Source organism: Rhinatrema bivittatum, chromosome 3 (genome assembly GCF_901001135.1).
Source record: "Rhinatrema bivittatum chromosome 3, aRhiBiv1.1, whole genome shotgun sequence".
NCBI classification, from domain to species: Eukaryota; Metazoa; Chordata; class Amphibia; order Gymnophiona; family Rhinatrematidae; genus Rhinatrema; species Rhinatrema bivittatum.
Genome location: NC_042617.1, coordinates 594,412,011 through 594,438,096, shown reverse-complemented (window position 1 = coordinate 594,438,096; position 26,086 = coordinate 594,412,011). Strand labels below are relative to the sequence as shown.

General features: G+C 42.2%; 1 protein-coding gene across 4 annotated transcripts in view; it reads right to left on the bottom strand.

Moving 5' to 3' along the window:
- Positions 1 to 26,086, bottom strand: part of SNX9 (sorting nexin 9) — a 264,145-nt gene that overhangs the window by 81,929 nt on the left and 156,130 nt on the right. For all 4 annotated transcript variants that reach the window (XM_029596722.1, XM_029596725.1, XM_029596724.1 and 1 more), the window contains 4 exons: positions 21,085 to 21,169; positions 17,336 to 17,461; positions 15,942 to 16,059; positions 3,809 to 3,939 (listed from right to left, as the gene is read on the bottom strand). In XM_029596722.1, the coding sequence (XP_029452582.1) occupies positions 3,809 to 3,939; positions 15,942 to 16,059; positions 17,336 to 17,461; positions 21,085 to 21,169 (460 nt within the window). The remainder of the gene's footprint in view (positions 1 to 3,808; positions 3,940 to 15,941; positions 16,060 to 17,335; positions 17,462 to 21,084; positions 21,170 to 26,086) is intronic.

Here is a 26,086-nt window from a genome sequence, read left to right as displayed (position 1 = left end):
CATGTGGCTAGCAGCGAGGGAGAAGGCACAGAGTGGGAGGGAAATGAAATAAAAAATATTTAAAAATAAAATGTTTTCACTAATATTGTGCATATTTACATAAATGTATATTAAAGTGCACCATAATCACCGTAGAAGCTCAAAAACAATGAAACACGATATACTAAGTCTAGCCTCAAAATCTACCCATTAGCTATCACAATCGCTGGCCCTGTGAAAAAAATAAAACAAAACATTGACTGTACTATGCCAGAGGATTCAGAAAGCTATACCACCAGGAGGATACAGCATCTCTGGCAAACCAGAATCCTCTAAAGGTATAAATAATTCACTAGCAGGAAGTATTTTTCAGTGGAAAGGAAAGAGCCATAACATAATAACATGAGACAAATTACAAAGAGTAACAAAAGAAAAGCATTTTTTCATACTAAGTATAGAAGCGGGGGGATGCTACCATCCACCTAGCCAGACTAAACAGGCAGACGATGAAATGCTTACAAAATTAGCAACAAAGTAATTATGGGAAATTTCAATTATCTCAGTACTGACTGGGTAGATGTCACATCAGGACATGCTAAGGAGGTAAAGTTTTTAGATGAAATAAAATGGCTTCATGGAGCAGCTGGTACCAGAATCAACAAGAACACAATATTTTATTTTAGACCTAATCCTTAGCGAAATACATGATTTTGTGCAAAAGGCTGGGGCCATTTGGCAATACTGATCACAACATGATCAAATTTGACTTGATAACTGGAGGGAGGGCATTAAGAAAATCTATTGCAATAGTGTTTGGGTAATTGCCAGGTTCTTGTGGCCTGGTTTTGGCCTCTGTTGGAAACAGGATGCTGGGCTTGATGGACCCTTGGTCTGACCCAGCATGGCAATTTCTTATGTTCTTAATTTAACTTTTCAAAAGGGAGACTATGATAAAATGAGGAAAATAGTTAGGAAAAAACTGAAAGGAGCAGCTTCAAAGATTAAGAGTTTGCATCAGGTATGGACAATGTTTAAAAATACCATCTTGGAAACCCAGAACAGATTTATTCCACACATAAAAAAAGGTGGAAGGAAGGCCAAACTACTGCCGGAATGGTTAAAAGATGACGTGAGAGAGGCTATTATAGCAAAGGGATCAACAACATAAGCACCGGCAAGTTAGATGGATTTAAATTAATAAGGAAGGCAAAGACAGAATTAGGAAAGAGACTTGCAATGGAAGCAAAAACTCATAAAAATTTAGAGGTACATTCGAAGCAAAAATCCCGCGAGGGAGTTAGCTGGACCGTTACATGTTCGAGGGATAAAAGGGGTTAGTAAGGGAGGAGAAGGTCATAGCAGGAGACTAAATGAATTCCTCTCTTTCGTCTTTCCTTAGGAAGACGTAAGGTAGTACCCATGCCAGAAGTGATGATTCAAAGGAAATGAAACAAATCTCAGTGAACCTGGACGACGTAGTAGGACAAACTATGAGTAGAAAATCACCTGGACAGATGGTGTACATCCCAGAGTGCTGAAAGAACTGAGAAATGAAATTGCAGTCCCACTATTAATTTGTATACTATGATTAATATCAGCTAATACCTGAAGATTGGAGGGTGGCCAATCTCCTGGGGTGATCCAGGAAACAGCAGACTGGTGAGCCTGACATCAATTTCAACCAGTTTGCCCAGCACTATTATAAAGGAAAAAATTACTGAACATACAGATAGCCATGGTTTACTGAGAGAAGACGGACCTGGATTTAGCCAAAGGAAGCCTTGCCTCACCAATCTGCTACATTTTTTGAAGGCGATAAGAAACATTAGCCAGTTAATGTGGCGTATCTGAATTTTCAGAAAGTGTTTGACAAAGTAGCTCATGAGAATCTCTTGAGGAAATTAAAAAGTAATGGGAAAGGAGACAATGTTCTATTGTGGATTAAGAACTTGTTATAACAGGGCTAAATGATGAATAGTGCCCTACGGATCTGTACTGGGACCATGGCTTTTTAACATATTTACCATCAATGACTTAGATATGGAAACAATGAGTGAAGTGATAACATTTGCAGATAACACAAAATTATTCGAAGTTGTTAAATCACAAGAGGATAGTGAGAAATTGCAAGAGGACCTTGCGAGACTGGGAAAAATTGGAAATCCAAATGGCAGATGACATTGAATATGGACAAATGTAAAGTGATGCACATAGGGAAGAGCAACCCAAATTATAATTATACAATGCAAGGTTCCACATTAGGAGTCATCACCCAGGAAAAGGTTCTAGGCATCACCATGGATATTTTGAAATCCTCTGCTCCGTGTGCGGTGGTGGTCAAGAAAACCAAAAGAATGTTAGGAATTATTATGAGAGGAATAGAGAATAAAACAGGGAATACAATGCCTCTGTATCACTCCATGGTGTGCAATTCTGGTCTCTGCATCTCAAAAAAGATACAGAGAAAGGTGACCAAAATGATAAAAGGGGTAGAATGATTACCTTATGAGAAAGGTTAAAGAGGTTAGGGCTCTTCAGCTTGGAGAACAGTCTGCTGAAGGGAGATGATATAGCAATCTATAAAATGAGTGAAGTAGAATGGATAAATGAAAACTGGTTATTTTCCTCTTTCAAATAGTACTAAGGGACATGCAATGAAGTTACTAGGTAATACATTTAAAACTAATGGGAGAAAATGTTTTTTTACTCAATGCATAATTTAGCTCTGAAATTTAATACCAGAGGATATGGTAAAAGCTGTTAGTGTAGCTGGGTTTAAAAAAAAGGTTTGGAGAAGTTTCTGGAAGAAAAGTCCATATACCATTAATAAGGTGGACTTGAGGAATTCCACAGCTTGGAATCTTTTGAACCTTTGGGACCCTGTCATGTACTTGTGACCTGGATTGGCCACTGTTGGAAACAGGATACTGGGTTTAATGGACCTCCTCTGACCCAGTATAGCAAAACATGTTCATATGTTTTAATGCATGGAATAGCCTTCCAAAGGAGGGAATGGGGATAATAATAATAGAATTCAAGAAGGCACTGGATAAGCAAAGAAAATTCTTATAAGAACATTCCATACTAGGTCAGACCAAGGGTCCATCAAGCCCAGCATCCTGTTTCCAACAGTGGCCAATCCAGGCCATAAGAACCTGGCAAGTACCCAAAAACTAAGTCTATTCCATGTTACCATTGCTAATGGCAGTGGCTATTCTCTAAGTGAACTTATTAGCAGGTAATGGACTTCTCCTCCAAGAACTTATCCAATCCTTTTTTAAACCCAGCTACACTAACTGCACTAACCACATCCTCTGGCAACAAATTCCAGAGTTTAATTGTGCGTTGAGTAAAAAGAACTTTCTCCGATTAGTTTTAAATGTGCCACATGCTAACTTCATGGAGTGCCCCCTAGTCTTTCTACTATCCGAAAGAGTAAATAACCATATCCAAAAGAGTAAGTGAGCATAAAATCAAGCAGGATTTCTAATTGTAATAGGTATGGAAAATTATACCAGAAGGGCCTTATAGCCTTTATATACCATTGATTGTATGAGCAAATAACTGAGTTTGGGTTGTTGTTTTTTTATTATTATTATGGATACACCCAGTTTTTGAAATTCTCCATTTCTAAGCTGATGCTTCCACTATCCAAGCTGTATTCTCGTCAAAAGCACTTTGATTTACTTAGATCCATAATGGGAGGACTGGCTTAATAGGTGGCATTTCTAAATGTTTTAAGCACTATTACCTCATCAGGAAAAAGGATTTAGTTTGTTTTATCTGCCTCCTGAATTACTTGGGATGTGTCAGAGTTTCCATTTCCTACCTTTTCATCTCTGAAATTGAGGAACTGCTGGAACACGTCACTTTCTGAAACAACCGGATGGCGACACATCCTGGTCATCCAACTCTGCAACCGTTCCATCCGCATTTTGATAAATTCTTCCTCAAAACGTCCTGTAGATAATTATGACAACTTGTCTTTAGATGGCATCAAAGCAGGCATTTTATATCCATTTCAAACCTAATATGCTATGAAGTTTGCAGAATTACAGGTTTGACAAACTAAAAGCCAAGTCAAAATAGCTGAATAAATGGGTAGTAGGAGCTTCATGTGAAGTTCATTATGTTTATTTTGTTTACTGGTTCTGCTCCAGTATGGAGTCCTAGTTCTGTATGCCTTACAACAGGGTGATAAACAATTGTATAAAATAGGTGAATGAAGGACATCTACATAAAAGCTAATTGGAAGAGATGTAATTTTGATACTTGATCAGAAGTTTGTTTCCAATCTAGTCTCCAGCATAAAAAAAAAAGAGGAACCGAAAGTGTGAAAGCAAAAAAATCAGAATGAGTGGCAGGTTCATTGGATTTATTTATTTATTTAATGGTTTTTCTATACCGACATTCGTCAATAGATATCACAATGGTGTACAGTTTGATTAAAATGCCTTATTAAAAGCATTTAAAATAGTCAATAAAAATGAAATACATAAAACTTAGTACAATAAATAAATTTAGCACTTCTTAAAAATTATAGGCACAAAAATAAAGACAAGATAAAAGTAGAATTTTAAAAGATTTTAGGACTCAGGAAACCCCTGCTGGAAAAGCCATGTTTCAAGTGCTTTCTTAAAAGCTTTAGTGTCTGGTTTGAGCCGTAGATTTTGAGGCAGAGTATTCCATAGCAATGGAAAGTGCTCTTTCACGCACTGTGTTCAGGTGAACAGATTTTGGTGATGGTACTGGTAGTGATCCATTGCTTGCTGACCTGGTATTTCTCTGTGGAGTGTGAAAGTGCAAAGAGGCAGTTAACCAATCCATTTTGTTATTGTAAAGAGTTTTGTGAATCAAGGATAGAGCTTTGAATTGGATGCGGTAGATAATCTGTAACCAGTGTAGGTCTTTTAGAATTGGTGTGATGTGTTCTGTTCTTCTGGTGTTGGTTAAGATTCTAGCGGCTGAATTTTTGGAGAAGTTGGAGTGGTCTGATCGAGGAAATGGGTAGTCCAGTTAGTAAATCCAGAGCCAATCATCAACAGTCAAGGTCCAGCTCCCAAGCCTGTATATGATGAGGTTTAGTTAATAGTCGAGAGTTCAGGGCCTTATAGATTTTAGAGATGAGGCCTCTAGGTGGACACATGGAAGAGCAGTAGCCTTCAAAGAGTGATCGTTTGGTTGTTAAGAGGCCTCTTCTCTGCAGCTGCTTGATGAAGTGGCTAATTTGCATGTAGGAGAGAAAATCGTTAGACAAGTTATACTTAGAGCACAAGACTGTAAATGAGAGAAGAGACCCCTGAGATACAAGGTGGGAGATCCGGGTTATGCTGGAGCGCTTCCAGTGGGGAAATGCAGAGATAGAAAGGCAGGGTTGAAACGAGGCATTATGAAATAGTGCCGTCTGTGTGGTATAGCATGCTATGCCTACCAATCGATTCTTCCATAAAGACCAAACATTCAGAGTGTGTCTAGTGGTTGGTGCCATATCTGGACATGGTCTCCAGGTAGATCGTGGTTGTCATGGAGTCGCATGTAATGGCATATCTGATAGCCACACTTGCTCCATCTGCACCCATTGTTTAATGTCAGATCTACTGTGCCAGTCTATTAAAGATCTAAACTGGGCAGCTGCATAGTACCATTTTAAATGAGGTAGACCCAGTCCCCTGTATTCCTTAGCTTGAAATAATACCCTTCTAGCTACCCTGGGTGGGCGGTATCTCCAGAGGAATCGGAGAAGTTTCCGTTGCCAGATTTTAAATGTAGTGTTGGATATAGCAATAGGCAAAGTCTGGAATAAGTATAGAAATCTGGGTAGGATATTCATTTTAAGGGTAGACAACCAGCCAAGCCAGGATAGCGGAAGCCGTTCCCCATTTGCTGAGATCCCGATCTATATTTTGGAGTAGAGGGACATAATTAAGTTGATAAAGATCAGTTATTTGTTTGCCTAGATAAACTCCCAAATATTTAAGTTTAGTGGGAGCCCATTTAAAAGGATGATGAAGTTTCAGTGCGGTCTCCATCTGTAATGGTCAAGAGATTAAGAATCTCTGATTTGTCCCAGTGGATTTTAAAACCAGAGACTGCACTGAACTGGGCAAGCTCAGATTCAATCTCCGGTAGGGACAAATCTGGATGGCCTACAGTTAACATAATGTCATCAGCAAACATTGACATTTTGTATGTGTGCTGGCCTAGAGTGTAACCATGAATAGCGTTGTTCCTTATTTGAATAGCAAGGGGCTCCAGAAACATGGCAAAAAGTAGGGCGGAGAGGGAGTACCCCTGTCTGGTGCCTCGCTGAACCAAGGAGGAGTCAGAATAGCCGCCATTTTGAGACAGGCTGTGGGGGAAGTGTAAAGGGCGCATAGCCAATGAAGGAATGAGCTCCCGCAATTCATAGCCTCCAGTCTGAAATAGGAAGGGCCAGTGAACCATGTCAAAGGCCTTTTCAGCATCTATGGCCAGCAGCAAAGTGGGCATGGATTGCTTGGTAGTGCCCCACAGGATGTTAATAATTTTATGCACATTGTCACTCACCATGCGGCCTGGAATAAATCCAGCCTGGTCGGAATGAATAATTTGAGCTATAAAACTATTCAACCTATCCGCCAAGATTTTAGGTAGGATTTTTAAATCTAAATTTATCAAGGAGATGGGGCAGTAGGATGCACATAGTGCAGGGTCCCGACCTGGTCTGGCAATGATTGTAATGCTGGCCATATTAGAGGAAGGGAGGAGCGATCCTCCTTCTCTCAGGTAATTGAAGTGTTGCTGCAAATGGGAGACAATATATGGGCCAACAGTTTTGTAAAATTTAGCAGTAAAGCCATTGGGGAGTAGATAAGGGGGCATCGAGAATGGTCCTCATATCCTGTGTTAGGCAAGGGAGAGGTATGGACTGGATATATGTCTCAATAGATATCGGAGCGATGTGTGCCTCAGCCGTATACAGATTTTGATAGAATTTAAGAAACTGATGTGTAATGGTGGTCTTGGAGGACTCAGTCTGGCCCTGATCATTTTTTATTTTAAGAATATGGTTCTGGAGCGAGACTTTTTAAAATTGGTGTGCTAAGAGTTTGCCAGCCTTATTTTCCCCCTCGAAGTGAATCTGGCGAGAGAGAGAGAGTGTGAAATTTGATCCAGTTCCAATCGACGGAGGTCCTCTCTGGCCCTAGAGAGAGCAGTGAATGCTTTGGGTGAGTTGCCTTGCATATGTTGGTGTGAAAGTGAAGCAATTTGGTCACACAGCTGGGAACGGGCAGCCTCCCTCTTCTTTTTCAAGTAAGAAGAGCGGGAGATGAAGTGGCCCCTGATATATGCTTTGAAACTTTCCCACACCACAATCGGAGACTGAACAGACGCTACATTGGTGTGAAGGAAATCTGATATGATTGTGGATAGGGCTGTGTTGTACTGAGTGTCGTGTAGGAGAGAATCATTAAGTCTCCAGAATCGTCGGCCCTGATCTTGAGTAGATAAACAGATATCTATGAGAATGGGAGCATGATCAGACCATGTAATAATGCCTATTTCAGCTTTCTGTATCAGATGGTATAGGGATTTATCCACCATCAGGTAGTCTATTCTGGAGTATAGAAACATAGAAATGACGGCAGAAGACGACCAAATGGCCCATCCAGTCTGCCCAGCAAGCTTCACACATTTTTTCTCTCATACTTATCTGTTTCTCTTAGCTCTTGCTTCTATTTCCCTTCCACCCCCACCTTTAATGTAGAGAGCAGTGATGGAGCTGCATCCAAGTGAAATATCTAGCTTGATTAGTTAGGGGTAGTAGCCGCCGCAATAAGCAAGCTACACCCATGCTTATTTGTTTTACCCAGACTATGTTATACAGCCCTTATCGGTTGTTTTTCTTCTCCCCTGCCGTTGAAGCAGGGAGCTATGCTGGATATGCGTGAAGTATCAGTCTTCTCCCATGCTGTTGAAGCAGAGAGCCATGCTGGATATGCATCGAAAGTGAAGTATCAGGCACATTTGGTTTGGGGTAGTAACCGCCGTAACAAGCCAGCTACTCCCCGCTTTGTGAGTGCTAACCCTCTTTTCTTCTCCCCTGCCGTTGAAGCAGAGAGCTCTGCTGGATGTGTGAAGTATCAGTTTTTCTTCTCCCCTGCCGCTGAAGCAGAGAACTATGCTGTATATGCATTGAAGGTGAAGCATCAGGCTTATTTGATTTGGGGTAGTAACCGCCGTAACAAGCCAGCTACTCCCCTCGTTGTGAGTGTGAATCCTTTTTACCACATTTCCTCTTGCTGTTGAAGCTTAGAGCGATGTTGGAGTCGCAGTAACCGTGTGTATGTTTATTGAATAAGGGTATTATCTCCAGGCAGTAGCCATCATTCTGGCGAGTCACCCACTCTTCATTGGCGGCCTCTTGACTTTATGGATCCACAGTGTTTATCCCATGCCCCTTTGAAGTCCTTCACAGTTCTGGTCTTCACCACATCCTCCGGAAGGGCATTCCAGGCATCCACCACCCTCTCCGTGAAGAAATACTTCCTGACATTGGCTCAGTGTACTGTTGTATACCATTTTTGAATGCTATAGTGATGGCTGGTGACCAGCTGGAGTCCAACTGCTATCTTTCCCTACCTTCGTTCACCTATTCATATGAATAGGTGAATCATGAGTATGAATCATGAGCGGCAGAATAGAAAGAATAAGACCGTGACCAGGGATACTTGGTTCTTCAGGTGTCCACTAAATAAAAATCTGTCATGAGAGCCTTTAATGCTCGAGTATGAGAGAAAGCGGTGGAAGTGTGGCCTTTGGAGATGTCTAATGTCTGGGAAAGTACAACATTAAAATCACCACCTAGAATAAACTTGCCTGAGTTGTGCTGAAGGAGCAACTGATGAACTTCCATAAAGAAGCCAGCTTGGTCCCTATTCGGGGCATATATATTAAGCAAGGTATATTCAGTCTCTTTAATCTTAACTCGTAGTAAAAGATATCTACCCCTAGGATCTGGTTTATGTAAGGTGCATTCCACTACCAGGCTAGCAGCAAACAGGATTCCCACACTGGTGAATTTAGCCAGTTTAGTATTGGGAGTAATACTGAGATGTGAATTTGGGGGACTTCATTAGTGACATATCTGCGTGAGAGATGAGTTTCCTGTAGGAATATTATCTCTGGGTTGAGAACATTAAGTTGTCTAAAAAGCAGAGATCTCTTCTGAGGAGAGTTCAACCCCTTGGTATTAATGGAAACAATTCTCAATTTGGCCATATGAATAGGTGAACGAAGGTAGGAAAAGATAGCAGTTGGACTCCAGCTGGTCACCAGCCATCACTATAGCATTCAAAAATGGTATACAACAGTACACTGAGCCGAGTGTGACAGTATTGATTAGAGACAGTCAACAATGGCCGGTGACGAGCACCAAAAATAAGGAATTGCAACCCGGTCACTCGGTTAGGAGTACGAGTGCGAGAATCGGGAGTGATGTGGATTAGCATATCACGAAACCCCAGAGAACAAAGATTGACCTCAAACAAATGTAGAAGCCTGCTATTCCCTCCATGCAGGCTGTCATCATCCCTTTAGAGGGGGTGAAGTAACAACGGGTAGAGATGGCCCTGATGGGGTCCAAGAAGAACCTTTATGAGTATCCAAGGCTAAGAATAAGGTACATAATTGAACTGGGTCAAATATTATAACCTTTTAACTGAGAAAGAAAGCCCATCCATAGTTAGTCATAGCGCTGAAGCTTATAGCCGGACAGAGATTGTTCAGGTGGATCCGTGGCTATGTGATGATCCCTCGGATTGCCTTCGGAGTCGACCTGATTGTTATCCTGCCCGTTGCCAGGCAGGGAGCAGAGTGGTAGCAGGCGGTAGTCTGCTTTCTTTGGTCGGCGGTTGGTCACTGACATCCGCATAAGGAAAGGACAAGGTGGGCATCTGCAGGGGACATGATTTTATGTGTGATCCCGTCCAGGTAGCCAGCGATATTTAGTATTGTGGTTTCTAAGAAAAGTGGTAGCTTCCATCAGTGACTGCCTATTTTGTAGGGTAGCAGTAGAAAGGTCGGGGTATACAGATATATCCTGCCCATTCCATTTCCAGCTAGGTCGGGATCTGACTACCTGCGCTACTCGTTCTTTAATGGAGCATTCGGTGAAGCAGACTATTATATCATGGCTGTGATTAGGCATAGGAGATCTTAAAGCCCTGTGTGCTATCAAATTTGACTTCGGGAGTATATAATCAGGGTCTGAGTTAGCTTCGGAAAGCAGATGTAGGCAAAAGCCTCCGACGAGCTCGTGGCAGTCTTCGGGTGCCTGAGGCTCTGAAAAGCCGTGAAATTTTAAAATTTCCTCGGCGAGCCCTGTTTTCAAGGTCAGCGATTTTAGCTAACAGTTGCCGAGTGTCCGTTTGTAGCGAGGCGCAGGCCGATTTATTTTCTGTAACGAGCGCTGCTTGGCCGGTATCTAACTCATCAACTCGATGCCCCAGAGAGCTGAGCTCTTCTTTGACCTCTTCTACATGGGCAATTAATTCCTGGCGATAGGCTTTTATGTCTCTTCGAAGGATCGCAAACCACTCTCGAAATTCATTTCATGTGGGATGCTCAGACATGATAGCGCCCGCTGCATCTGATGTCGCAAGGTTTTTGTTGGGGCTCGGGGTCCTCGTTCGGGCGCCATCTTGGACTGCTGGCTCGGCGTCTTCTAGGCCTTCGAGCGCGTGGCGGCAGTCTTTACTAAAAGAGAAGCGCTGGAAGTAAGACAAGATGGAAGCGGTACAGAGAAGGGCGACCAGGAAGGTGGAGGATCTTCATCGCATGACGTACGAGGAGAGATTGAAGAATCTAAATATGTACACCCTGGAGGAAAGGAGGAGCAGAGGTGATATGATACAGACTTTCAGATACTTGAAAGGTTTTAATGATCCAAAGGCAACGACAAACCTTTACCATAAGAAAAAAATCAGCAGAACCAGGGGTCACGATTTGAAGCTCCAGGGAGGAAGATTCAGAACCAATGTCAGGAAGTATTTCTTCACGGAGAAGGTGGTGGATGCCTGGAATGCCCTTCCGGAGGAAGTGGTGAAGACCAGAACTGTGAAGGACTTCAAAGGGGCATGGGATAAACACTGTGGATCCATAAAGTCAAGAGGCCGCCAATGAAGAGTAGGTGACTCGCCAGAATGATGGCTACTGCCTGGAGACAATACCCTTATTCAATAAACATATACATGCTTACTGTGACTCCAACATCACTCTAAGCTTCAACAGCAAGAGGAAATGTGGAAAAAAGGATTTGCACTCACAACGAGGGGAGTAGCTGGCTTGTTACGGCGGTTACTACCCCAAACCAAATAACCAAATTACTACCTCCACCTTCCTCTATTCCTGATGCCTTTCAACTAGCTTGATCACTCCATTCTTATACTTCACTTTCAATGCATATCCAGCATAGTTCTCTGCTTCAACAGCAGGGGAGAAGAAAAACTGTTACTTCACACATCCAGAGCTCTCTGCTTAAACGGCAGGGGAGAAGAAAAAAGGGTTCGCACTCACAAAGCGGGGAGTAGCTGGCTTGTTACGGCGGTTACTACCCCAAACCAAATGTACCTGATACTTCACTCTCGACGCATATCCAGCATGGCTCTCTGCTTCAACAGCATGGGAGAAAGACTGATACATCACGAATTTCCAGCATAGCTCTCTGCTTCAACGGCAGGGGAAAAGAAAAACTGATACTTCACGCATATCCAGCATAACTTCAACGGCAGGGGAGAAGAAAAAAGGATTCAAACTCACAAAGCGGGGAGTAGCTGGCTTGTTACGGCGGTTACTACCCCAAACCAAATGTGCCTGATACTTCACTTTCGATGCATATCCAGCATAGCTCCCTGCTTCAACGGCAGGGGAGAAGATAAACAACCAATAAGGGCTGTATAACATAATCTGGGTAAAAACAAATAAGCATGGGTGTAGCTTGCTTATTGCGGCGGTTACTACCCCTACTACCTCTAACTAATCAAGCTAGTATTTCACTTGGATGCAGCTCCATCACCGCTCTCTACATTAATGGTGGGGGTGGAAGGGAATTAGAACCAAGAGCTAAGAGAAACAGATAAGTATGAGAGAAGAAATGAGGGAAGCTTGCTGGGCAGACTGGATGGGCCATTTGGTCTTCTTCTGCCGTCATTTCTATGTTTCTATATATATGTTTCTATGTTTCTATGTTTTTTTTCGCTGCCATTATTGTACTCACTGTTTATGGAGTAAATTGTGTGGAGTTTGGTGGACAAAAAGCGCTTGGATGAGATCGGATGCTTAGGGCTGGGGCGGGAGCTTGCGGATCAGGCATCCATCTCCAGCCGTGACGTCACAGCCCCCCAACAGTTCTAAAATCTTGTTTATGTAAAAGTGGTTTTAATCTTTTAAGAACATTTAATTTAAAATAGCCATCTTTATTGTATTGTTTATCCATTGTTTCAAACTTATTTCGCTGTCTATTATCACGCCCAGATCATTCACTTGTAATGTGACTGGATGTCTTTTTTCATTCTCTCATTTCACCTTCAATCTTTTCGTTTAGTTTATTACAAATTATCAAAAATTCCATTTTCTTTGGGTTAATGTTAAACTCATTTGCTTTAAAACTTGATTTATAGTAGAATGGTAGATGTCCCATAGATTAAAAGTATCTTCAAAAGTCTTAGTAGGGATAGCTCGTAGCATACAGTTCAAGATGAGAGACAGACTGGTGAAAGGCAGGATTTAACATGAGGAGAGAAGAGGGGTGGGGGGTGGGGAAGATCGTGCAGGTATTTGAATGCATATCAAAATTTGGCAGAGAAAGGAGAAAAGGAGTTGCATGGGTACTTTGACAGGCAGAGTGGAAAATCAGTTAAATAGTGAGGACAGTATTACAGGCATCTCGATGGTATGTACACTGAGAGATGGTGGGAGAAAAGCAAGATTTAGGAATAGCTAGCTGAGAGAATGGAGGAGTGTAGGAAAAAGCAGGATTGAAAACAAGGCTAAGAGTTCTAGCAGAACTGAAAAAGGGGAGTGGTACAGAAAGTCAAGTCAGGGGTGAGTGACAGGAGAAGGAGTGGCCTAATGGTTACCAAGGAAACCAGGACAGAAAACCCACGCTCCCCCACTGACACTCCTTATGACCTTTGGCAAGTCACTTTATGGCCTCTTGTCTCAGGTATCTGTAAGCTCTTTGGGGCAGGAACTTATTAAACTTGCATACAAATAATGTTGGTACGCCACCTTGCATATCATCTGGAAAGGTAGGTTATAAACCCAAATACTTATATAAAGTTTTATTTCAAGTATTCAGAGAAAAAATGTGACAGCATCTATATGACCGTGGATTATAAAACAAGAGAACAAATATATAAAAAGCCATGATTTTAATTCAATGAAATAAGACTCGCAGAGCAGCGAGTACTGAATCTTGAGGAACACTCTCAGAGGAGGATAAGACCTGGTAGCGTTTATATCAGGAAATATACAAAGAGTTTAACATGCTTCCATATTACATAGGTTTTAGTTTTAGGGACTAGCTCAGCTGATAGCGCTGCTTCCTTAGCTCAGTCCCACCGAGGGGGTTGCAGGTTCAAATCCTTACATCCTCAGTTGGTAAAGTAGGCTATAATCAGATGGAACCATCATGTTACTATTATCTTGGATCTCTTTCAAACTACAGAGAATATTGCAGGCTTCAAAACTAGAGCGTAAACTGCTCATATATTTATAGACATTTGACATTCTAACTTTTCCAAATTATTTTCAAAGGGATTACAATTTGATTATTTAGGGTAATAGGAGGGATTGATAGAGGAGTCAGGGTAAGGGACCTGAATAAGATCCTCTGTTGTGATGCTATGGTCTCAGGATCAAGTTTCAATAGTCAAGCGTTAAAGGGAGTCCTCTCTTAACACTGTTACACCTTGCATTACGGGAAAGCTTGGTTGAATAACCAGGCCTTAGCTCTTTCCCTGAAGGTTAGGTAGGAAGTCTCTTGGCTGAAGGACAGCAGCATGTTGCTGCAAATTAATGGTGAAGCAGATGATTGCACAAAGCCAAGTGCAGGTTAGCCTAGCAGAGAGATGGTGTATGGTGGCAGTGAGGAAAGAAAGGCCCTTTGAGAGGAGAACAAAGGCTGGGAGAGGTCATCGTGGTCCATAATGTTAATGCACCTGAAGACAAAGTAGAAAGCTTTAAATTGAATCCTGCTTTGGTCTGGGCGCCAGTGTAATTGACTTAAAATGGGGCCGCTGCTTTGGTTCCTACCAAAAGTCTGGCGGCTGTACTTTGAAGCTGAAGGCATTTGAAGTTATGTTGGAAGATTCCATGTAGGAGGGAATTACAGTAGCAAACCTGCTGGTGATTAACGCGGCCAGGTTATGTTTATCAAAAAGTTGCAAAGTTGGCATATTATCTGCAAGTGCAGAAAGCAGGTCCTTTCACCTCCGAGGAGTGGGTTTCCATTCTAAAGTTGTGGTCGAGTTGGACTCCCAGATTTGTACTAGATTGCTTGGTTGTAAGGGAGCACCTGACAGGGACGACAAGGATAAGAGGGGGTGTCTGCTGGCTGAGAAAATGAGCTCTGATTTGGAAAAACTGAGTGAGTTTCTGGTTGTGGAGGCACTGAACTAAGACGTACAATGGATGAGGTTTGGTAAAAACCTATTTTGGGGAAGTGTTGGATGTCTTCCTCAAAAAGCTGGCACTCAGTGTTGAATGACTGATCAGATGAATGTAAATATTGAAGAGAATCAGGAAAGCACCGATCCCCGAGGAACTCCACAAGTTGAATCTTTGGGTGAGATTGATTTGTTGGCCCATGATACAGACTGGGCAGGAAAGATTCAAACCATTTAAGGATTGTGCCTTAAATTCCAATGTCTCATAATCCTTGTAACAAGAACTGGTGGTCAACAGTGTCAAAGACAGGACTAGGAGAGTTGCGTCCCTAGTCTGCATTCATGTGGATTACTGTTCGTTATCAGTCATGTGGACTCTGTTCTGTAGGCTTTCCTGAACCCAGACTGAAGAGGATGGAGGATGCTGCCTTCTTCAAGAACTCTAAGAGTTTGATCACTTTTTCCATTAATTTAGAAAGAAATGGAAGGCAGGAGACTGGATGATAATTGTTGAATATTTTAGATCCGAGCTAGTTTTCTTCAGGATACATTTGACAATGGCCTTTTTTAGTTAGAGAGGCAGGGAGCCTTAGGTTAGCTTGGGTATTTATTATGTTGGTTAGCCGGGGGCTAAATACTGTCTCACGTCCCAGATATATTTGGGAGGTATAACAGGAAGGATTCTTTCAATCTCTTTGGGACAGAGTGACCTGAACTCAGAGGGATAGTCTGGAAAAGGTATTGTTATTTATCAAAGGGAAGATTGAGGAAAGTATGTCTATTGTGCCTGGGGAGTATAAGGGCTTGGAGAGTTTTCCAGGATAGCTTTTTGATAGTTCTCTTCGGACAGGTAATCTTAGTTTTCTGGAGGACTTTTATACTTCGAGTGGCCTTTACAGTTGTGCAGGTTAGCTTCAGTTCTTTGTTTCCACCATTTTCATTTGAGGTGACAAGCCTGTTGCTTGAGTAGGAAAAGGCCTTCATGGAACTAGGGGGATTGCTTTTCAGCCTGGAGGAGGTAGGCATGATAGGGTTAGAGAGTCAACCAATGTGATGACTTTGACATTCCATTGTTGATCTAGGAATTCTGCTGGTTGTGCATCAGTGGTGGTTTCTGGTGTGTTGAGTTCAAGCAGAGGAAAGATTTCTGGAAGGATGTCTGGAGACTCATGTTAGCTTTCTTTGGTTCGAGATTGGAAAGGTGGCCTGCACTAAGTAATGATCCAACCATGAGACAGGGTCAGTCTTAAGACAAAGAATTTTTAAAGACAGCAGATAAATTCTTTTCATCATCTGCAAATCATGACAGCTCACCTGTTACTTGTTTGTCTGGAAGGCAAGGGATTGGAATGGCTGATCCAAACTTAACCAGAAGACGCTCATACAACCAATCAAAGTGCTTATATCTATGGTTGACAGATCGATTAGTATTCTGTAAAACAAAAAGCAAAAGAAAACCTAAATCCACGGTATCACAGTGAAAACCCCTGCTGTATCAATGAGGATAGCTCATAAGGAGTATGCCAGCATGTAGCAGTGGCAGTTTGCTGCACTGGGGCCTGATTTACTAAACTTCCCCACTCCCAGACACAGAAAGGGACAAAAGTTTACTAAACTGGGAATTAGGTCAAACTGTATACAAAATTAGTTTTATCTCCTAGTCACACAGGTACAATGTACCTCCTCCAAATTCTGTTGGCCCTAAATTTGATATTTATTTATTTATTTATTTAGAGTTTTTCTATACCGGCATTCGTGATTAAAAACTACATCATGCCGGTTTACATATAACAGGGGGTGTGAACACAGAAAAGGAACATTAACAAGTGCAAAGAGTTCTTAAAGTTACATTACAACAGGGATCATATAACTGGGTAGAGAGAGTAAGATAACCGAGCAGTTAGTATAACTATTTACATTATATTGTGAAGTCTCTTATAAGATGTTGCTGTCATTCAATTGGGATCTGGGAAGGTTTGCTTAAATAGCCAAGTCTTAAGCCTTTTTCTGAAAGTAGGTAGGCATGGTTCTTGTCTCAGATCCGGGGGAATAGAATTCCATAGTGAAGGTCCGGCTGTGGAGAAGGCTTGGTCTCTGAAAGTTACGTGGAGAGTAGTTTTGGTTTGCGGAACGAGGAGTGATCCTCTGTAGGCTTCTCTGATGGGTCTAGTGGATGTGTGTCGTCTAAGTGGGATCTGTAGATCAAGCGTAGTATGGTGATGGATAGCTTTATAGATGATAGTGATAGATTTGTGGAGAATTCTAAAGTGTATTGGCAGCCAGTGTAAGTTCTTGAGAGTGGGAGAGATGTGATCTCTTCTCCTTTATAGCTCACTTTTCCAGGAGATCCATGATCAAGGTGGATAACAGTTTAAAAACTCATCCACAAGCAAATAAAGAAAAAAATGACCTGCAGAGGTCAAAACTCAGGTGTCCATGCTTGCTAAACTTTGTCAGAAAAAACTGGTTTATTAAAAGTAGAAATTTATATCTGACTCGCCCAACAATGACAGGACATCATTATCTTGCTAACACTGAATGTATGCACAGATTCATAACAAAGATTTGTACACATTTCCTTATTAAAAAGTCCAGTTGATATACGAATTACAATTTTATTTCTTAAATACTCTGAAGAACTCATTAACAGAATAACTATTTTGAAAGCCTCTCACTGTCCCTTTTTCTTCTGCCATCGTGACACTTACCGTACATGTTAGCTGATACTCAATGTAGCTCTTCAAACCATACATTTTTGAACCTTTTTTGGGATCAGCTACCACACAGTCAAATGTACTGGTTGGATAAACCCACATTGGACCATAATCTCCAACCTGTAAGAACATTAAAAATACAATTTATCAAATCTTATTGTTCCTTTATAACATCAAGAGAAGGCACAAGCAGCTCCACTTATTTCTGTAGCATCAGATACTTTCAGCTAGAAAAGATGGAGGACATATTTTCAAATGGTTTATACATGCAAATCTTCTTTAGAACATTATTCAAGGGGTAGCCCACGGAAAACTTTGTGCATAACAATTTTTGTGTGTATTTTTCCCCAGGCTAGCAAGAGCTGCTCTGAGGGATGGAGTGAGTGCGGGCAAACCACTTGTGAGCATACTTTTGCACATATGCGTGTAAGATAACGTGCTGTAGGTTACACTTGCTCGAGAGCGGGCATAATTTACTGTGCTTATATAAACTCGCATACCAGCAATAACTGCAAATTTTCAAAGCAGACTTGTGCGTCTTAAAGCCTTCCTTGAAAATTTAGGCTGAAGTCCGCAGGCTACTGAAAATTACCCACTAAACTAGCAATTTATCAAACTACAAAAGATCAGCTGTTCACCTTCCAATGCTACCCTACCAGGATACTGTGCTATGAAGATACGACACTGAGCAAACTTTGGAACATAAAATACGCCTCAATGAAGAAAGTTAATATTCTCTCTTTTTCAAGGCGCATTACCCCCTCCCCCCAACTCCATCATGGACCTTACTATAGAAATGATTATGTAGCGAATCAGGAGGAGAGCAAAAGAATTACTGATATGCGGTAAATGAAAAGAGGGGATCCTGGAGCAAGACAAAACCTGGAGGGGGAAGACGAAAGAACAGAAGGGATCCAGGAGGAAGAGAAGGGAACCTGAAGGGGGAAGAGAGAAGGGTTAATGGCAGATAGAGAAGCATGAATTGATCAGGTGATGTTTGACGAAATAGAAAGACACTGAGTGAGTGAATGCGCACGCACGTGTGTGTGTGTACACGTGTCAGACACTTGCTGGATGCACTATATAGGAGGCTGTGTGTGTGTGTGTGTACGCGTCAGTCACTTGCCTGATGCACTATATATCAGGCTTTGGCTGGATACGTATGCATTTGTGTGTGTGAAAGACAACTTTGGCAGTGTGTATCTGTCTATTACATATATTTATTTGAAGAGTTTTATATACCGTTATTCGGAAAGCCATCATAACGGTTTACAAAGTGAATAAATTTTAACAAAGAGGTTTTGAGATATCATAACATGCTGTAATTACAATAATAATAAACATAACCAAGTAAGTCTCTGCAGATATAAGATTGAATGTGAAGGGAGATTAGTTAGGTTGAGAATTAAGGTTATGAGTTCATTTGAGAGTTGGTCTGTGTAGATGATTGTGGATCCATGAAGAATTTACGAAACAGTAAAGTTTTTAGGTCTTTTTTGAAGGTTTTTATATTGTGTTGAGATCTTAGGTCTTCAGGTAGAGTGTTCCAAAGATTAGGGGAGGCCATGGAGAAGGCTCTCTCTCTTGTTGTTGTTAGATGAGCATCTTTGACAGTGGGGATTGATAAGAGGTTTGAATTGCTGGATCGTAGGTTTCTTGAGGAGTTTTGAAGAGTTATGTTAAGGGTTTTAAGTCCTTGATGATCATTAAGGACTTTATGGATGATAGTCATGGATTTGTAAACGATTCGTGCAGTGATAGGGAGCCAGTGAAGAGAGGACAAGATGGGCGTAATATGGCCATTTCTTTTTGTTCCAGTTAGGACTTTAGCAGCAGAGTTTTGAAGTATTTGTAGTGGTTTGAGGGATGAGAAGGGTATACCTATTAGAAGGGAGTTACAATAGTCGAAGGTGGAGAAGATAAGTATTTGAAGTACAGTTCTGAAATCATCAGTGTTGAGAAATGGTTTTAAATGTCTTAGGGTTAGGAGTCTGTGGTAACTTTCTTTGGTTTTGTTTGATATGTGGTTCTTAAACGACAAGTCTTTGTCGATGATGATTCCGAGGTTCCTGGAGTGGGATGTAGGGATTATAGTTGTCATGTGTTTGACAGGAATTATCAGGGGTGGTGGAGCTGGGTTCTGTTTTTTGTCCATCAATATAATTTCGGTTTTGTCAAAATTGATAATGAGTTTTAGGGAGTTTAGGAGATGTTTGATAGAGATTAGTAGATCTGATGTTTTTCTGTAGGTGTCTTCAATTGATTTTTTTATGGGGATCAAAAGTTGTATGTCATCAGCATATAGGAAATGTGTTATTTTGTTTTTTTTTGAGAAGTTGGCAGAGGGGGAGAAGGTATATGTTGAAAAGGGAGAGAAGATAACGTGGCTGAGAGTCAGATCGTTCACAACTTAGGTTGGTTTTTCAATGAGAGTGTGAGTGTACTGCTGTGTAAATGAGGCTGTGTGTAGGGAGCAGAGCTCATCTTTTTGGGAGAGGACAGGTGCCAGAATCTGGCCGATGGATCTGCACTACAGTGTACGTCTGCAGTTGTGGACAAGTGTGAGACTATAATGCAAGCCTTCCCACCCCATCCCCGAATACCTATATTCTTCCAATTCAAGATCTCTGGAGGCTGGAAGCCAGTGAGGTACCTCTAGAATTTTGTGAGGAAAGAAAGAGTCGGGTGAAAGGTAACCCGAGGTGCAAGCCAACAGGAAGAGAGGGGATTGTACAAGGTGACAAAACATCATGTGACAAAGTCTGAGAACCACTGCTATATTTGTATCAGCACTGATCATGTAAAGAGAAGTCCAGCACAGTTTCAGTTTGAAAATACTGTTTGAATGGGTAGGTTGGTATTGCTTAAGACTAACTATATAAATGTAACATGCAGAGTACTAGCAGCAGCATCTCAACACTAATTTGCAGAAATACTGCAAAAATACAGATAACAAATGGTTCACAATAACGGCATTTTTAGTGCAACAGCTTCATTTTGTAATAAAGGTGCTTCAGGATAATCTTTAGCCTGGTCATACTTCTTCAGTAACTTCAACTGTGCATCCACCCCCATAATCCCCTCCACCTGCACCGCTGCCGAGCAGTGTGACCAGAGCACACGACAACAGCGTTTCAGGAACCTAAGCAGCGACGGAGACTACTGAGGAAACAGCACAGCGAAAGGGAGACTGAAGATCCGAACACGAACTCTGCAGCGTGCCAGTCCTGCTGGACACGTGACAGACACGGGACCAACAGGAATTAAACTCTCCTCCTGCATTCTGAACATCTGTGAATTTTTCCCTGCATGCAACCAGATTCTATTTATTTACTTATTTGAGTGCTGCACCTCCTCGTACAAACTGCAGCGCACCTGCCTGATGAACTGCATGAGCTGTGGGATGGGAATGATACGTCCGTCGTACAGCAACCTCTGCACTGGCTGACCTGCAACGTATCTCGCATGTGCCAATATCAAACCACTGAGGTTTAATAAATGGAAGTTATGGAGAGAGAGAATCGAGGAAAATCGGCCCTGTCTGGTTCTCTGGTAGCACTTTTTGGGTGCTAGTCTCAGAGAGGAAGTCACAAGGGGTCCGAGCCCCCTTTCTTCACTGAGATTGGGGGCTGGATGGGAAGGTAAAACCGATGAAAACTATAGGACATAAACCATTTTAAAACTTTTCTTTGCAGGTTGGTTCATTTCATATCTTGTGTATTAGTAAGGAACAAAATACTTACAATGATGGGAAGTTTCTCTTTGGGTTTCGCTAGTTGCTTTGCCAACAGATACTGATCCACTCCAGGTTTTGCAAATCCAGGGAATCTATTAAAAAAACAGAGAGAGAAAAAGTGACTTGCTTAAACAACATATCCTGTTCAAACTATTATAGCTTTGCATTTCACCCAGGTTTCCAATGCTGTCACTATCCACAATGAGATTTAAAATACAGATCAGCACAGCAAGCATGAATATTTGAGGAATCAGTCTTACATGACCTGGGAACAAGATGAGTAATAGTATCATAAATGACTGGCATACTTTCTCTGAAACGCCCTAAAGATTCCTCGAGAAAATGCCCCATTATATTTAAAAATCAGATGAACACGCATAAAGGGCAACTTTCACAGAAGTGCAAAGTTGGTGGGTACTTTTTACATATCAAATTTGCAACAATTTTCAGAGATTAAAAAAAACAACCACTTTCCCTTTGAAAATTGCTTAAATAAAAAGGACCTGCACGACTTTGTGCTGCTACTTTTGAAAATGTAAAAGTGTGTGCACTCTTGCAGCTCCCTTCCCAACCTCACCATCTGGGAAAACCTCCTTTCTTAGCAGGTAGAAGTTACATGCAAAGTGGGACTGGGCTCATAATTTTACCCACAAATAGGGTGGGCAATTTTCAAAGACCGCATTTTCACAGGGTAAAGCACAGTTTTACCCTCGTAAATGGTTTAGAAAATTGTTCTGTACAGCCTCAGCCTATGGTAGGTATTTATTTAAAAATTTACAACTTGCAGAATGACAGAGAAAAGTTCTGATAATAAAATAAATAAATAAATACAAAGGGAGAAGAGACCATTGCTTTAACTTGAAATTATTTCTCTCTTTTAGGGCCTGATTTATAAGAGGACGAGCATGCACAAAACAGTTTTATGTGAGCAAACAGACTTAGGAAAATTATAGGGGGGCACAGAAAAACACACACACAAGTGTTTCCATGTGCATTTTTACTTGCACTAGAAAGAGGTGCTCCGGGGGAAACAGTTCACACACAGACTTGATTTTGAAAAGTATGTGCGTAAATTTAGATGCCTGCTAAAGAGCACATGTGCCAGTGTAGCACAGGGCGTGCACCCACTCGCTAACTTCCAGGAGCGAACAAGTCAGATTTGAAAATTTAGGGTAAAAGTCTGCTTGAACTTAGCCTTGCACAGAGCGCTGAGAAATTGGCCTCTTACATAGTAATCTGAACTGATCCCGCACCCCGATGCTGGCAACATGCACTGCCCCTGAGGATCTGCTTCCAAGACTTCTCATGGGGGGAATGAAGAGACTAAGAGATGATGTGCAGTAAGCACCTCCCATCCCTACATATTCTGGGACAATACAGCTCTGCCTCTGTAATAGAAGGAGCAACCCGATCAGTCACAAGAAAGGACACAGACGGAGTCGCCTATTTCTTAGCACACATCGCTAATTGCCATCCTCTCAGTTAGGATAATTTGCTTCTCCCATAGAGTTTAAAAGCAATAGGATATAGAGTCCAATAGTAAAACAAGCTAGGCATCAGTATTCAACAATATCCATCTGTGTAACTTATCCGGCTAACTTACGTGGGATATTCAGCAGCACAGGTCACTACGTACCCAGCAGGCAGGGCTAATTTATGCTGTTAACGTAAGCAGATAAGTCCAAATGTCGACACTTATCTGGCTAAGCAGCGCTGCCCCATTACACTCATTGCCTGCCCTGAGTTATCTGCCTATATACTTAGCTGGATAAGTGGCAACCGCTGAACATGGCCAGATAGTCAGTGGCCGTCACTTAGTCAGATAAATTCTACTTATAGCTGGGTTAAGTAGCTTTTGAGTACAGAGCTCAGACCGCTTTTGCACTTTGGGGAATATTCTAGCCTCAGACGTGCTTCAACTTTCTTAGAAAAAGGAATTTCAACAGAGCTGACCGACAATCCTCATCTGACATAAACCCTTCGAGTGGAACACAAACATTCATCCTCACAAAGAGGAAATAACCTGGCAAAGCTTTTAGGCACTGCCGATCCAGTTTCCCTCTATACCCAGCTGCAGGCCAGAGAGTCCCTGCTAGAGTGGCTGCTTTCTGTCACAGTCCACAGGGGATGGGAGTGCCACCAGGGTTTGCAAGCCCCAAATTACAGAGAAAATACATTCTAGGTTTATAGGCGACTGCTCATGTAATTCTGTTTAACAATTAAAAGCCTCATCAAGAAGTCTTTATAAAACTTGTACCAGAGTACCCCACAGCAACGCCACTCCTGACGCCATTGTTTTACAGTGGAGGAGTAACCTAATGGCTAGAGCAGCGGGTGTGAACCAGGGAATATTGCACTGTGCGACAGCATAATGCACGGTACCCTGTTATACAGTCCATCAAGCTAGGGTGAGAGAACAGAGTAGAAATCTCAACTTAGTGAGACTTTCCCCACTCCAAAAGGCATCAAATCTTCACCGAGGGGTAATGCGCTGTTCATACATCTTACTCTGCATGTAAAATTGGCTCCTAAACCACCACCAGCACCTCACCTCGAGCTATTAGCTGCCCCTCCTATAGGGTATAGTGACTACTATGAAGGCCTTATAAATAGGGTCCCGCCCCCCTCCCCTCTCTCCCTTTTCCTCCCCCTCTGTGAGCTGTGAACCAGAAGAATCACGGGGAGCAAAAACTTTACCGCACCCGCAATACATTACCTATGTGTGTGGTAATTGTAACAAACACGCCCTTTCTTCTTACCGCGGGTGTTATCCATGCCTCCTTATAGCATTTTGATGAATCTAGGAGTTACATAGTGAGCCCTACAATACCTGAAAGCAATCCACTCTGAAGTGCGTGAAAAAGCGGAATACAAATCAAATAAATATAAAAACCAAAGGACAGAAAAACTAAAGCCATGAGCTCTGCAGCAGGTTTTTCATGATGAAAGCATGAAGGTTCAGCTGCAGGGTGGACAGCAGCGGTTCTTAAGCGGTGTGTGTCGCGTCACACCAATGTCGCAGGGGTGTCGCTACACTCCCCAGTTTCCCTCCAGCTGGGCTGCATTTCCCTCCCACACTCTCCTCAGCTCGGGCGTGAAACGCGGCAGGACAGCTGCTGGAAATGCGTTACGGTCTCTCCTTCTTCCTGCCCTCGCAGCCCAGAAGAGGAAGCAGTGTGCAGTGGGCCTCCATGCATGGGAAGGAGAGACCATGCACCGTCACAAATACAAGCAGCACTGGCCTGAGCAGGGAACCAGCAATGTCAGAAGCAACATCAGGCCCCATGGCTCATGAACTCTTCTTTCTTCAGGCCGTGGGAGTTGGAGGAGGAGCCTGCTGCTGCCTCCACTTGTTCTTCAGGAGGAAGGAGGTAGAGAAAGTGAGAGAGAGAGCAAGCATGTGTGTAAGTAAAACAGAGAGTAAGCATGTGTGCAAGTATGTGATTGACAGCCTGTGAGAAAGCGCCTGTGTGACAGAGATCATGTGTGTATATGAGAGAGCTTGTATGTGTGTGATTAAGAGCCTGTGTGTGAGACGGTGCCTGTGTGACAGATCATGTGTGTATGAGCGAGAGAGAGCTTGTATGTGTGTGATTGACAGCCTGTGTGTGAGACGGTGCCTGTGTGACAGATCATGTGTGTATATGAGAGAGCTTGTATGTGTGTGATTAAGAGCCTGTGTGTGAGAAAGCGCCTGTGTGACAGATCGTGTGTGTATGAGCAAGAGAGAGCTTGTATGTGTGTGACTGAGAGCCTGTGTGTGAGAAAGCGCCTGTGTGACAGATCATGTGTGTATGAGTGAGAGAGAGCTTGTATGTGTGTGATTGAGAGCCTGTGTGTGAGAAAATGCCTGTGTGACAGATCATGTGTGTGTGTGATTGAGAGCCTGTGTGTGAGAAAGCGCCTGTGTGACAGAGATCACGTGTGTGATTGAGAGCCTGTGTGTGAGAAAGAGCCTGTGTGACAGATCATGTGTGTATGAGCAAGAGAGAGCTTGTATGTGTGTGATTGAGAGCCTGTGTGACAGATCATGTGTGTATATGAGAGAGCTTGTATGTGTGTGATTGAGAGCCTGTGTGTGAGAAAGCACCTGTGTGACAGAGATCATGAGTGTATATGAGAGAGAGAAAGAGAACATAACATAAGAAATTGCCACGCTGGATCAGACCAAGGGTCCATCAAGCCCAGCATCCTGTTTCCAACAGAGGCCAAACCAGGCCATAAGAACCTGGCAATTACCCAAACACTAAGAAGATCCCATGCTACTGATGCAATTAATAGCAGTGGCTATTCCCTAAGTAAACTTGATTAATAGCCATTAATGGACTTCTCCAAGAACTTATCCAAACCTTTTTTGAACCCAGCTACACTAACTGCACTGACCACATCCTCTGGCAACAAATTCCAGAGCTTGAATGTGTGTGATTGAGCGCCTGTGTGACAGAGATCATGTGTGTATGAGCAAGAGAGAGAGCTTGTGTATGTGTGTGATTGAGAGCCTGTGTGACAGAGATCACGTGTGTGTGAGCAAGAGAGAGAACTTGTGTATGTGTGTGATTAGATCATGTGTGTGTGAGCGAGAGGAGAGAGCTTGTGTATGTGTGTGACAGAGATCATGTGTGTATGAGCGAGAAGGAGAGCTTGTGTATGTGTGTGACAGAGAGGAGAAAGTTGTGAGAAGAAAGTTGCGAGCAACCCCCGCCCCCCTCCTCTCCTCCTGCTAATTCACGACAATCTCAGGGCATCTGGAAATCAAATGTTCCGAGGTATGGAGAGCAGAGGATTTTTTTAAAATCCTTATTAGTTTTGATTATTGGGTCATTGTGTCTGCTATTTTGAAAAATATTTTATTGATGTCTGGAAATTTTTATGTGATTTTTCAATTATTGGATGTTCTGTTCATCAGCTGTTTTGAAATAATTTGTTCTTTTACTTACTACTCTTGATTTTATATTTCTTGATGTTTCTGTGTTCCATTGTTGCAATGCATACAGAGTCCCTGGCTTGTT